This window comes from Pseudophryne corroboree, chromosome 3 (genome assembly GCF_028390025.1).
Source record: "Pseudophryne corroboree isolate aPseCor3 chromosome 3, aPseCor3.hap2, whole genome shotgun sequence".
Classification (NCBI taxonomy): domain Eukaryota; kingdom Metazoa; phylum Chordata; class Amphibia; order Anura; family Myobatrachidae; genus Pseudophryne; species Pseudophryne corroboree.
The window spans coordinates 424,435,471-424,449,232 of record NC_086446.1 but is presented as its reverse complement, the minus strand read 5'-3'; the positions used below and the strand labels follow the sequence as shown (position 1 = coordinate 424,449,232).

The following is a 13,762-nucleotide window of genomic DNA, read 5'->3' as shown; positions in this document are numbered from 1 at the left end:
GCAAACTACTATAGAAGATTTATTCACTCTTTCTCTGACCTAGTTGCTCCCATTGTGGCACTTACTAAGAAGGGAGCAGATCCTACCAATTGGTCATGTGAAGCGGAGTTATCTTTTCAGGCCTTAAAACAAGCCTTTGTCTCAGCCCCTGTCCTTAGACATCCCAACCCAGAATTACCTTTCATTATTGAGGTGGATGCCTCGGAGGTTGGAGTAGGGACTATCCTTTCTCAGAAGGATCCAGATTCCCTTGAGTTACATCCTTGTGCCTTTATGTCCAGGAAATTCTCATCTGCAGAATCCAACTACGATGTTGGTAACCGGGAATTGCTGGCTATTAAATGGGCTTTCGAGGAGTGGAGACATTGGCTTGAAGGAGCTACCCACACCATTTCAGTTTTGACTGATCACAAAAATCTTCAATACATTGAATCGGCTAAACGACTGAATGCCCGACAGGCTCGTTGGGCTTTATTTTTTACTCGTTTCAAATTCATTATCACCTTCAGACCAGGTTCCAAGAATACCAAGGCAGATGCCCTGTCACGCAGTTTCCTTCCGGTTCAAGACAACAGTCCTGTTACTCCCATACTTCCGCCTTCAGTCATTCAGGCAGGTCTCACATAGGATGTATTTTCCCAATTAAAGCTGCTTCAACATCAAGCTCCGGGAAATACTCCTGCTAGTCGTCTTTTTGTTCCTGAGTTTTTGAGAGCAACTGTTTTGGCGGAATTTCATGATAGCAAAGTTGCAGGGCATCCGGGAATCGCTAAGACTTTGGAATTAGTATCCCGCTCAGTATGGTGGCCTGGTCTTTCCAAAGACATTAAAGAGTTTGTTTTTTCGTGTCAGGTCTGTGCACAGCATAAAGTTCCCCGTTCTTTGCCTATTGGTCAACTTATGCCCTTGAAAGTTCCTCTTAGGCCATGGTCGCATATCTCCATGGATTTTGTGGTGGATCTCCCTCTGTCAGCCGGATGCCGAGTCATATGGGTGGTAGTGGACCGTTTTAGCAAGATGGCCCATTTTATTGCTCTTCCTCGATTGCCATCTGCCCAGGGATTGGCAGTCTTGTTCCTCCGTCATGTTTTCAGACTCCATGGGTTACCCACTGATATTGTTTCTGACAGGGGTCCACAATTCATTGCGCAATTTTGGAAGTCTTTTTGTGCTTCATTAAAGATGAAATTATCATTAACCTCCGGCTATCATCCACAATCCAATGGACAGACTGAGCGAGTTAACCAATCTCTAAAACAATATTTGCGTTTGTACTCGGCCAAACTCCAAAATGACTGGTCTGAGTTTCTTCCATTGGCGGAGTTTGCTTATAATGATGCCTGTCATTCCTCCACCAATGTGTCTCCATTTTTTGCAGTTTTTGGTTTCCACCCCAGAGCTAATTCATTTTTTCAACATTCCTCTGTCTCCTCTCTGGCCCTGACCTCTCATCTTAAACTTATTTGGAAAAAAGTGCACCTGGCTCTCAGAAAAGCAGCTTTCCGGGAAAAAAAATTTTCTGACAGGCTCCGGCGGCCGTGCACTTTTAAAGTAGGAGACAGGGTGTGGTTGTCGACTCGCAACATCAAACTTCGACAAACCTCAGCCAGATTGGGTCCTAGATATATTGGACCATTTCTCATTATCAAAAAAGTCAATCCAGTTGCTTTCCGGTTACGTTTACCAAAAACTTTACGGATCGGAAATACCTTCCATTGCTCATTGCTTAAACCATATGTTTCGTCCAGCAGATTTCCTCGTAAAAAATCTCAGGGGAGATCACCAGTTAATGTACAGGGTCAGCAAGAGTTCTTGGTTGAGAAGGTTCTCGATTCCAAGTTGTCCCGGGGTCGGCTTTATTTTTTGGTGCATTGGAGAGGTTATGGGCCAGAGGAAAGGTCGTGGGTCCTGGATGAAGACCTTCATGCCCCAAAGCTCAAAAGGGCATTTTTTCGTGAATTTCCTCGGAAACCTGGCTTTAGGGGTTCCTTGACCCCTCCTCAAGGGGGGGGGTACTGTTAGGCGCCGGGGTCCGCTCGGCCGTGCGGCCCGGCGCCTAGCAACCAGGGACGCCGTGCGCGTTCAGCCGCCGGCTCCCTGGCAACGCTAAGACGCCGGGCGCACGGAGCCGCTCTGACCTTAGCAACGGGGACGCCACGTTCAGCCGCGTTCCCCGTTGCTGGGTCTATTCTCATTACCCTGATTATGTGCTGGCCGTGCAGCATGCAAGCTGCACGGCATTTCTATTTGATTGTCCTGTCTGGATCCTGATTGGAGGGTGCCTGAATAAAGGCACCCTCAGGACTTCTTACAGACGCCGGTGATAGCTTCCTGTTTGCCTGTGTCTGCTGCAGAGAGTTCCCAGTCCCGGTCTTTTCGGTTGTTCCTGTCCTCAGAGATCCTGTACTCGGAAGTTACCATCTGTTCCTGGAGTCTGACCGAGCACCTTTAACATCTGGTGGTGTTCGTGAGTCGCGGCGCAGCCGTGTGTTGCGGCTTGTCCGCTTCTGTTTATTATTTTGTTTAATTGTGTTCTGGAGCTTTGCGGAGGATTCCGCTTCCACAGATCAACTCTGGTGTCCGGCGGTGCCGGATAGGAGTGTCGGATCAGTGGATCCTTGGTTGTCCTTTTTCCTGGCGGCTAGTCCGCACATACCTTTTGATTTAGTTAGTTAGCTTGTAACCCCTGGCCTGGTTGCTTAGTCAGAGGGCCCCTTGTTATCACCCTGTCTCGGACTTCCCCTTGTCTCCCATTAAGACCTGCGGGGGCATCGGGGTTGGGCAGACATAATCCGCCCTTCGAACGCGGCTGCCATGGGCTCAAGCAACCATAGTCTCGCAGGGGATTTCTGATAACACGGGCGAGACAACGGAGTTAGGGCGCCAGGGGTTACTAGGCTATCCAGCTCCCACAACCAGCTTATTTTCCTGTACTCAGATCCCTGCCATAAGATCTCCTCCGGTCTGGAGTACAGGAATCATAACAGTAGAGCCCATTACACATTACGCCTGGTAGAGCCCATTACTCATATTACACATTACGCCAGATAGAGCCCATATATACATTACGCCTGGTAGAGCCTATTATACACATCTGCTAGTTAAGTGCCTCCTCCTCATTGTTCATCTCCCTACTGCTTCCCCAATGCAATGCAAAGGTCATGAACTTGGGAATGAACTGTAAGCAGGTGATGGATCCGGTGTGCTTGACATCCAGTACGGACACTTTCATGCTGCTCTCTCCATTCCATACATGGATCTTGCCATCTTTCGACCCGATCATAATGAACTGAGAATCCAGGGTGAAAGAAGCTTCTAGTGTGACCGTTTTACTGTTGTTATAACCCCCAAAGGTGTGTAGCACGGCCCTTTAAACGCATCAACCAGCATCAGGAAGCCGCCATTGGTAGAGAGAAGAATTAATTTTCCATTGTTGCTCAATTTGAGTGACGTCCATTCGCAGGTGCGGTCATAGGGTGTCATTCCGAGTTGTTCACTCGCTAGCAGTTTTTAGCAGCCGTGCAAATGCTAAGCCGCCGCCCATTGGGAGTGTATCTTAGCTTAGCAGAAGTACGAACAAATGCATCGCAGAGCGGCAGCAAAAAAAATTGTGCAGTTTCAGAGTAGCTCCAGACCTACTCAGCGCTTGCGATCACTTCAGACCATTCAGTTCCGGATTTGACATCACAAACACGCCCTGCGTTCTCCCAGCCACGCCTGCGTTTTTCCGAACACTCCCTGAAAACGGTGAGTTGACACCCAGAAACGCCCCTTTCCTGTCAATCACTCTGCAGCGGACATTGCGACTGAAAAGCTTCGCTCGACCTTGTATGAAACTACATCGGCTGTTGTGAAAGTACTTTGCGCGTGCACATTGCGCCGCATGCGCAGAAGTGCCATTTTTCCACTTAATCGCTGCGCTGCGAACATTTTTAGCTAGCAATCAACTCGGAATGACCCCCACAGTTCATCTTAAAGGTGGCAAACGGACCCTTATCAAAAGAGCGAAGATCATACAGATTCACCATCTTGGAATTAACTCCTGCAGCAAAAATAAGACCCTTTGGATCAAATGAGCACACTAGCTTCCCCTGTAAGTGCATCAGACCCTGACAGTTGGGAGACCGGAGGTCCCACAGGCGGATAGTTTTATCCAAGGACCCAGAAATAAATGCATCGTCCACCGGAGACATAGATAACGCAACGGCCCTTTTATTGTGGCCGGGAAATAACGGCTATATTTATTATCATGAAGAGAGCTGGTATCATCAATTTTGTTGGAGCTATAAACCACAGTATTTGCTGCATGTGTGTATCGGATGAGATCCACACAGTACTTCTTGCTGTACAGCGTCCTCTTGGGCATGCCCTCCTGGCAGTCGTACAGCACGATGGAGTCGTCGTCGCAGCTGGAAATGACTGTCTCCCCGCCAGGACTAAAGTCAAAGCAGTTGATCTTATCGGAGTTCTTGCGGAAAATCTTTGCAACCCGGAAACTGTGCAGCACGTTGTCGGTCAGCTTCATGGCTGCCCCAGGGGGGTAGGGTGATGCGCCCCGATGCAGAAGGGCCACAGAATATGGGGGTGCAGGCAGGGGCGGATTGGAATCTAAAACCAGCCCTAATAGGGGTGGGGTCTGTTGGGGGGGGTGGAGTCTGTCAAGTGGGCAGGATCACTGCTCAGAAGGCCTGAATACAGGCATGTTTGTAAAGTGCGTGCAGCATGCGCGCTGCAAGATTTTAGGGGTGTGGCTTCATGGGGAAGGGCGTGGCCACGTAATAGTGCCAATTCACAATACACCACACAGTAGTGCTGCTTATACACATTGCACCAGGTAGAACCTCCTATACACACTGCGCCAGGTAGAGCATGTTATACATATTGCGCCAGATAGAGCACGTTCTACACTTTGCACCAGGTAGAGCACGGTACACACTTTGCGCCAGATCGAGCACGTTATACACATTGCACCAGGTAAAGCACATTATACTGTACACATTGCACCAGGAAGAGCACGTTATACACTTTGCGCCAAGCAGAGTCCATTATACAATTTGCGCCAGGCAGATCACATTATACACAGGTAAAGCATATTATACACATTGCACTAGGTAGAGCACGTTATACACGTTGTGCCAGGCAGAGCACGTTATACACTTTGCGCCAGGCAGAGCACGTTATACACTTTGCGCCAGGCAGAGCACGTTATACACTTTGCGCCAGGCAGAGCACATTATTACACATTGCACCAGGTAAAGTACATTATACACATTGCACTAGGAAGAGCACATTGTACACTTTGCGCCAGGCAGAGCACATTATTACAGATTGCACCAGGTAAAGCACATTATACTGTACACATTGCACATTATACACATTGCACCAGGAAGAGCACTTTGTACACATTGCACCAGGTAAAGCACATTATATACATATTGCACCAGGCAGGGCACGTTATACACATTGCACCAGGTAAAGCATATTATACACATTGCACCAGGTAAAGCAAGTTATACACATTGCACCAGGCAGAGCATGTTATACACATTGCACCAGGCAGAGCACGATATACACATTGCACCAGGCAGAGCACATTATACACATTGCACCAGGCAGAGCACATTATACACATTGCACCAGGTAGAGCACATTATACATATTGCACGTTAGTTATTATACATATTGCACCAGTTAATTGTACAGTACTTACTGACTGTCACACAACTGGTGTGTGACGCAGTCAGAATTTGCTGGTTGCTAGCTCCTGCTTTGCATGCTAGCTGCAGCAGCCACGAGTCCATTGTGCAGTGTGCTTGCTGTGACGGCCCGGGCTGGAGAGGAGGCTGAACACATGATGCGCCTGGAAGGGAGGCGGAGCCGTCAGTAGTGACCGACGGCTCAGAATACTATGCATTATGGGGAGGAGGGGTTGCTGCGCATGCGCAGAAGCTCACACGGCGGCAATTTTCAAAGTGCTTCACTGAGCTTCTGTGCATGCGCAGAAGCTTTCAGTGAACGCTGCCGTGATCGCGGCTGGCGGGCAGCCAATGAGGGGATGACCGAACGGCCAAACAGAATCCGGTCCGGCGTCCCGGCATGCCAATCCGCCGCTGGGAATAACTTTCCTGATACTGCAGCTCTCCCTGGCACCCAGCCCACACTGTGGAGTCAAGTTGCATACACACGGTGAGATTCGGGCTAACCCTGATTCTCACTGTGCGATAGGGACTAGGGGGGTCACTTCGACCTGATCGCATGCTGCAGTTTTTCGCAGCGCAGCGATCAGGTAACAACTGCGCATGCACCGCAATGCGCAGGCACATCTTACGGGTACAAAGTGGATCGTTGCTGAGCGATGGATTTAATGAAGAATCCGTTCGCACAGCCAATTGCAAGGAGATTGACAGGAAGAAGGCGTTTGTGGGTGTCAACTGACCGTTTTCTGGCAGTGGTTGGAAAAATGCAGGAGTGTCCAGGCGTTTGCAGGGCGGGTGTCTGACATCAATTCCGGGACCAGACAGGTTGAAGTGATCGCAAGGGCAGAGTAAGTTCATACCTACTCACAAACTGCACAAAATGTTTTTGCAGAGCTCGGCTGCACAGGCGTTCGCACACTTGCAAAGCGAAAATACACTCCCCCGTGGGCGGCGACTATGCGTTTGCACGGCTGCTAAAAAAAGCTAGCGAGCAACTCGGAACGACCCCCCAGGTCGGTATCGCAAGCACATAATGAATGTGCTTGCGATATTGACTATGGAGGTCATTCCGAGTTGATCGTAGCTGTGCTAAATTTAGCACAGCTACGATCTTTAACTCAGACATGCGGGGGGAAGCCCAGCACAGGGCTAGTCCGCACCGCATGTCAGTGCCGCCCCCCCCCCCCCCCGCAGAAGTGCAAAGGCATCGCACAGCGGCGATGCCTTTGCACTTCAAGAGTAGCTCCTGACCAGCGCATCGGCATCGCATCAGGATCGCAAGGTGACTTTCACCTTGCGATCTGCACTAACTTTTCTTACGATTTTGACTATACAGTCAAAATCGTAAGAAAATATCTCACCGTATGTACACACCTTAAGACACAGATGAGCAAGGAGTCACCGGCACTAACCTATACGCATGCTTCTGTCCGAAGATAAGGTTGCACTTTCATTTCCTGCAGGCTATTGGTTCCTTGTCCCTAATGGCTGTATGGCTCCACGATGACCCCGTGCAATTAAATGGCTTGGACGGCTCTGGACGCCTGGCCACTCAGTCAGTGCCCTGGCTGCCCCTGGTCATTACGTTGACGGCAGCACTCTTCATTGCTACTGTTCCGGCTTTAATTCCGCAGCTCCGGCAGCACGCTTCATTGCCATGGCTTCCTGCTTGCATGAGCTTCTGCGCATGTGCAAAAGCTCTGATCACGGCAGCAGCAGCCGCGTATATATGAACCGGCCAAAGTGTGGGGGGAGCACGGCCGCTGGAGTTAACAGGGGGGGGGGGGGCGGCCGACCAGTGGACTGTCCCGGCATCCCGGCGCCCAAATGCAGGGGATAGAGGGGTGCACCTAAGGTAATGGGAGGGGGGGACCGAGGACGGGGGGTTATTGGTGCACGGGAGGGGGGGAGGTGATGGGGCACAGTGGGGGCAGGATATGGGGGCACAGGGAGAGAGGGGAGGTGTTGGGGCACAGGAAGAGGGAAAGTGTTTGGGCACAGAGAAAGGTGGAGGTACTGGGGCACAGAGAGAGGGGGGAATGTTGGGGTACAGATATGGGGGCGCAGGGAATGGCCTGAGCAGTAATAAGATTCTTCACACTGGCCCTCTCCTGGCTGTCAGGCACTGTGTGGTGACTGGTACGCACCCCTGGGGCCGGTGGCTGGGGGTGACTGAGCTCGGGTTCCCGGAGGCCGGCACACGGGTACAGCAGTGACCAGCTAGCGTCTCGAGTTGGCGCCTCCCGCCCGCGCTCAGACGCTGCAGGAACGAGGTGGGGGGCGGAGCGCACGGGGAAGGCAGCTTTAGCGCTGCCCGCTGTGTACAAGCAGTGCTGGACTCACCGCTGCTAATACAGCGCGGGCAGCGCTGAAGCTGGTGGATGCGGGTCCGGGTGGACTGGATGGCGCCTCTCTCATGTTTTGGGGGGAGCGAGCTGCCCCCTTACACCCCCCCCCCCCCCCATTCCGACGCCTCTGTATGACCGAGATTTTAGATTACCTATTTGAAAGTGAGAGCTCAATTTGGAAGAGAGAAATTTCTAGGCTGGCAGTGTACAGTATCTGGAGAAGTTGGGTTTGCAGATCAGAGATTTATATACAGTATGCTGGTTTCACTTCTGTGTTTGGTGTGAGTGCAGGTGCATAATGCTGACGGAATACGTTCATTCACAGTGTGCTGTACTCTGACACAGAAGGTGTAAATTGAAGGTATTCTATAGTATCACCTTCTTTTCTCTGCATCACAGGTGTTGTTTATCCGATTTTATTACACTGTGTGCAGCGTTTTTCTTTTTTTTAGGAGAATAAAATGGAAACAGGCATCTGCCTTTGAATGAAGATTAAACTTTCAGGAGTGACAGTGATTGAATTTGGCTATTCAGGCACATTGTAACTACTTTAAGTACAAAAAAAAAAGATATATATATATATAAAAATAACAGTTGTGTTCATATTTAACTCATTTGCATCATGACGTTTTCTATTCTTAGCATAAAATAGACATTATGAAGGTTGGTGGGTCTTCTTGACTTTCATTACTTTGGAGCAGTGAAATACTGAATGTTCTAGAGTACTGAATTCATACACAGCAGTATTACCATTGATGTCAATGCAAGATTAACTGATATGCTTAGGTTTGTTGTTTGAGCGGTTTGTCCTACACAAGCAATACATTAGAGAGAGTAAGGGAATATTTTATTAGTTTATTTTTTGTAGTAAAAACTGCAGGCATTTAACTGTATTTTCAGGCATCTAAATCTTAAGACTATGATATGCCCCAACTGAGGTAACTGGAGTTAGCTTACATGATGATAGATACTTAGCTGATCTTGCAACTCTATCTTCATGCTGAACATTTCCATTTTTGTATTTAGTGGTCCTTTAATAAACAGCTGTATTCATTTATTTAGCATCTGGACTTTTCATCTCAGCTTTCAATCCCTTACTTTTGAAAGCAACTAAGGCTTCATAATTTAGCCTTTGCTTGAAAGGACCCATCAACATCAAATGATTTATAAAGGAGAGCTAATGGTAACAATTATAACTATACATACATACAGGATTTAAAGCTAATTAGAACAGGAGATAACAGGGATAAAGGTTTTTTTTTTTCTGTGCCACTATATTTCCTGTCTCCTATACATGCAGATTATGGCAAGTCAATGCAATCATTTTTATCCATATTAACCTATTATTGTAACCAGAGTAGCAACACACGATTGCTCTAAATGAGTGGTTCTCAACTCCAGTCCTCAAGTACCCCCAACAGGTAATTTATTCTGAAGTTCTATCTGTGGAACCAGGTGGGATAATTACTGATCCAGAACAATAGATCAACTCATTTGTGTAAATGGATCGCATAGGCAGGATGTAATGCCGCCCGAGTTCAGCGGCCGTGTAAGAACTGGCCGAACTCGGACATTTTTTTTAAAGGGGCAATCACTTACAAGGCAAAACTATGCCTTGTAACTAGTGATTTGCCCCTTTAAAAAACATCCAAGTTCGGCCGGCATCCCGCATGGGCGCTGAACTCAGGCGGCATTACATCCCGCCCCATGGTCAGCTTTATATTAAGATATCTGTAGGATGGATCTCTGTGCATAGACACAAATGGTGAGTTTTTGCAGAACATCCTCAGATGTGAATATATAGATATGCCAGCCTTATTTTCACAGTGTCAGTTTCTGGAGTCAGATGGAGGCTGAGGATGGTGTAATCCAACAGACCAAATTTGGTACACAGGAGTCAGACCTTAGATCCCACTGATAATATGGGGTACAACGGTCTGCATCATTTTTTATCCTTTTCACAGAAATCTCCTGCATTAGGCTATTTGTACATAGCAACAATTCATAAACTAATGGGGTACCAGGGATTCCCACATAGGAATTTGGACTGCGTGGCAGTATTCCTGTAGGTCACGGTCCCCTGGGTGAAACCCAGACACAACCAGCAGAAAGCTACTTGGAGGACAACACAGGCCAGTAGAAATTGTTGAAAGTGGAGTGTGATACTGTGCAGATTCCAGTCTTCTAGTCCGCTAGGAAGGCTTCACGCCCCATCCTAAGATGGCCATCGAGATCACTACTGAGCATGAGCAGGGGCCATCTTGATTTTTTTACTGTGTTAGAGGATAATGTCTCCCAGTTAACTCTAGAGAGACCTGTGATTACCTGCTGATATAAAGGTGTTCCAGCATTCCTGCACCGCTACCAAGTGTACCGCAGTAAACACTCACCGGCTGGAGAGCTGTATGAAACACAACTCCATTCAAGCCACACTCCATCACCAGTGTAAATGTAACAGTGAGTATGGCTGTAGCTGCTATCTATCAATAAACCAAACCACTGTTCAAAGTTTGAGTTTTCAGCTGGTGTGTGCACATATAACTTTTCAATATCAACACCTGCACACACATCAATTCCAACAGGTTATAGGCACAGGCACACAAAGTATAAGTAGACAAGCCCCAAGTTACTTGGATTCCCAGAGCAGCAGACAGACGCTATCTTTAAGCACATGTATAGTGCAGACCAGAGCTGTAACTAGACTTTTCGGTGCCCTGTGCCAGAGAGAGAATTGGCGCCCATCCCCCCCATACATTTTTTTCAATAGGGACATAAGGTGCATGCCTTGTGGGGAAGGGGCATGACAAGATTGGTCCTAGAGAAAGCCCATGCTATGATGCCCCTTCCCACATGTTATATATATATATATATATATATATATATAGATATAGATATGTAGATATATATAGTTCTAGCTTGGTGACCCATGCACACGCTCTCATTTGGAGCTTGTACAAAATAATTGTAGTTCCATCTTACCATATCAGTGAGTGTATTGGTCACTAATAAGAACGTTCTACATTATTATAGGGCATTTTTGGATGCTGTTTTTCAATTCAGTCTGAAAAATCCTAATCAATGGAACCTATATCACCTTATCAAGTGATTTGGTTTCAGTCTTCAAGACTACTTTGATGAAGTTGCGTTCCCACATATTTGATTCTTAGTCAAATCGTCTAATACCCCTGAAGGAGTCATTGAGACGAAACGTGTAGGGTTCACTAATCTACATTCATTGTGTCTCTGTATTTGTGACTCCCACCCAGAGCTCACATCTTTGCTAAAGGTGAGTGTGGGATATATTTCAAAGTACTGTATATTGACATGTATATTGATACCTTGGTGTTATGACAAATTTTTATGTTATTTAATATTGCACAAATAAATATCAATGTCTGACTATTATTCTTTTCTTGGGTGACATTTTTTGATGAGAGGGTATATTCTAGGGTATCTCATATTGACCTATTAAACAAAGACCCTTGGTACAGTGAATATTGGATTTGTCCATTGAGGCAAATGTCTCTACAATTATTTTCCAAACTGAATCCACAGTACTGTATATACTAGCGCACTAGGATATTGTTTGTGATTTTGTGATATGTAAGGTTCCCACTAACAGGGGTTCCATCTGTAGTGCTGCTCTTTGTTCAGTGCAAAATATGAGTGTCTTTTGTACATTACATATATATATATATATATATATATGTATGTATGTATGTATGTATGTATGTATGCGTGTATGTATATATATATATATATATATATATATGTATGTGTGTATGTATATATATATATATATATATATATATATATAGTACACACACATTTATAGACTACTGCAAGAAAATTGATTTGGACCCAAATCCTCTCTATACCACATGCATGCACTTAACTTGAGAGCTCATTTAGTTACAATACCATTTATTAAATAACACATTTCAATACACTGCCATACCCAGGATTCAAACCTATAACCTGTTTAATTCTAATCAAACACCCTACTCATTAAGCTGTTTGATCTTGCATAAAAAGTATGAGAACTATATGAAGCTACTGGTACTGTGTAAAAAGATAATCAGCATTGCAGTTGAGCAGATCCATGCAGTGTGCAGCCACACATCCAATCTCTTGTAGCCACACACTACATAGACCTGCTCAGCTGCAATGCTGGTCATTGTTTCACAAAGTACAAGGTAAGCTTCAAATAGTTAGAATTCTCTAGCTTTCTATGCAAGGGCAGATAGCGCAGTTAATAGATCGTCTGACTGCAGTGGGTTTAAATCCCGGGTACTGTATGTCAGCATCTTGAAATGTAATAAAGGACAGTGTGACTGAATAACAAAGAAATCTCAAGTTGAGTTCATGAATGCTGTATAGGTATTAGCGACAGAAGGGGCTAAGTAGGACACAGGGATGGTCAGGAGATGCTGGTCTTCAAAAAGGGGGGAAGCTGCAAGTGAAAGCAATTAAAAATATAATTGACAAGTGATGCCAACAGCGCCGACTACCCTGCAGCACTATGTGCGGTGCCCCCTCCACACACACCCAGTTACAACCCTGGTGCAGACTGCATAGGATACAGTGTGTTTTCAGCACAGTGTAGCAGCACAAAAATAGCTTAGGGCCTAATTCAGATTTGTATGGTTTACGTACAAATCCGATGTTTGTGGGGCTGCTCAGATGCAAGACCGATTTTGCACATGTGTAGAATGGGTCTTGTGATATAGCTTGCAGCCCCCTGTCAGCTGCAGCTTGATTGGCATGCTATAAAATTTTTTGGGGCAGCAAAGCAGGGGAGGCACACGGCAGCATTCTTCAAAATGGAGGCGCATCACCCCTGTTTTGAAGGCGTGGCAGGTCCAGGGTCTTAGTCATCGGACGCAGTGTTACTGACCCAAGTATTTGGATCTAGCCGTCAGCCTGAGTAAGCCTCTGCTTATGCAGGCTGATAGGTGCCTAAAACCATTGTGAATCGTGACCGATGGTTGCAATGATAATTTAAGGCTTCGTTCCCAGACACAGCACTCAGACTTTGCAAATGCATGCAGGTAGCATCTATCTCCTACAAACGCCTCCTGCTGCATTTGAATTTTAATTACACTGAATTGCACAGCAGCTTTCTTGAGGATGTGCAGTTCCATACAATTTTGAATTAGGCCCTCAGTGCACAAAGGCATAGTTATGTCTGTAAGAGGAACATCCAAAATGGGGTTTACATAGCTAAAAGGTGTAGGTAATTATGCAAACTGGAAGTTTGCTATGGAAATGCATTTGAAGTATAAAAGGTAACTGAAAACAAGATGCAGATTCAAGCCCAGATGATGTAGAGAGGGCTATGGGCACTGTTGGTTTGAGTGTTGAACAACATGGGGACGAATCGGCCTATAAACGGGATGTAGACCGGTTGGCCCAGTGGTGCAGCCACAACAACCTTGAGCTCAACCCCCTCAAAACTGTTGAGATGATAGTGGACTTCAGGAATGTCACGATCCGGGTACTGAGACACCATTTTCTACCCGTTAGGTGTCTCCTGAGGTTGGCTCAGCGGGCCAGGGCCGGACTTTAGCTATGGTTAATGCTCGCAGCGCTGGTTTCAGTGGCCGTCTCGGTATATGTACTCACGGAAGTGTGGCGCTCTCAGCCCCATCGCGGCCGTCACCGCCGCACCTGTGGTCCTCTCCTGGATGTGCGTCCTCCGTGTGTCTCTGCTGCCGC

At 46.8% G+C, this 13,762-nt stretch overlaps 1 protein-coding gene and 1 pseudogene across 10 annotated transcripts in view; both read right to left on the bottom strand.

Annotated features, from left to right (window-relative positions):
• Positions 1 to 13,762, bottom strand: part of PTPRT (protein tyrosine phosphatase receptor type T) — a 458,515-nt gene that overhangs the window by 268,435 nt on the left and 176,318 nt on the right. The window contains exon 1 of one of the 10 annotated variants that reach the window (XM_063960279.1): positions 7,844 to 7,985. The exons of 8 other annotated variants lie outside the window; for them this stretch is intronic. Coding sequence is in view for 1 of the 2 variants with exons in the window: in XM_063960276.1 (XP_063816346.1) it covers positions 7,109 to 7,118 (10 nt within the window). In the remaining variant the exon portion in view is untranslated. Of the gene's footprint in view, positions 1 to 7,108; positions 7,470 to 7,843; positions 7,986 to 13,762 lie in introns of those variants that run through there. One more of the 10 variants, XM_063960276.1, reaches the window with a different exon arrangement.
• LOC135056037 (WD repeat-containing protein 82-like) lies at positions 3,098 to 4,525 on the bottom strand (annotated as a pseudogene).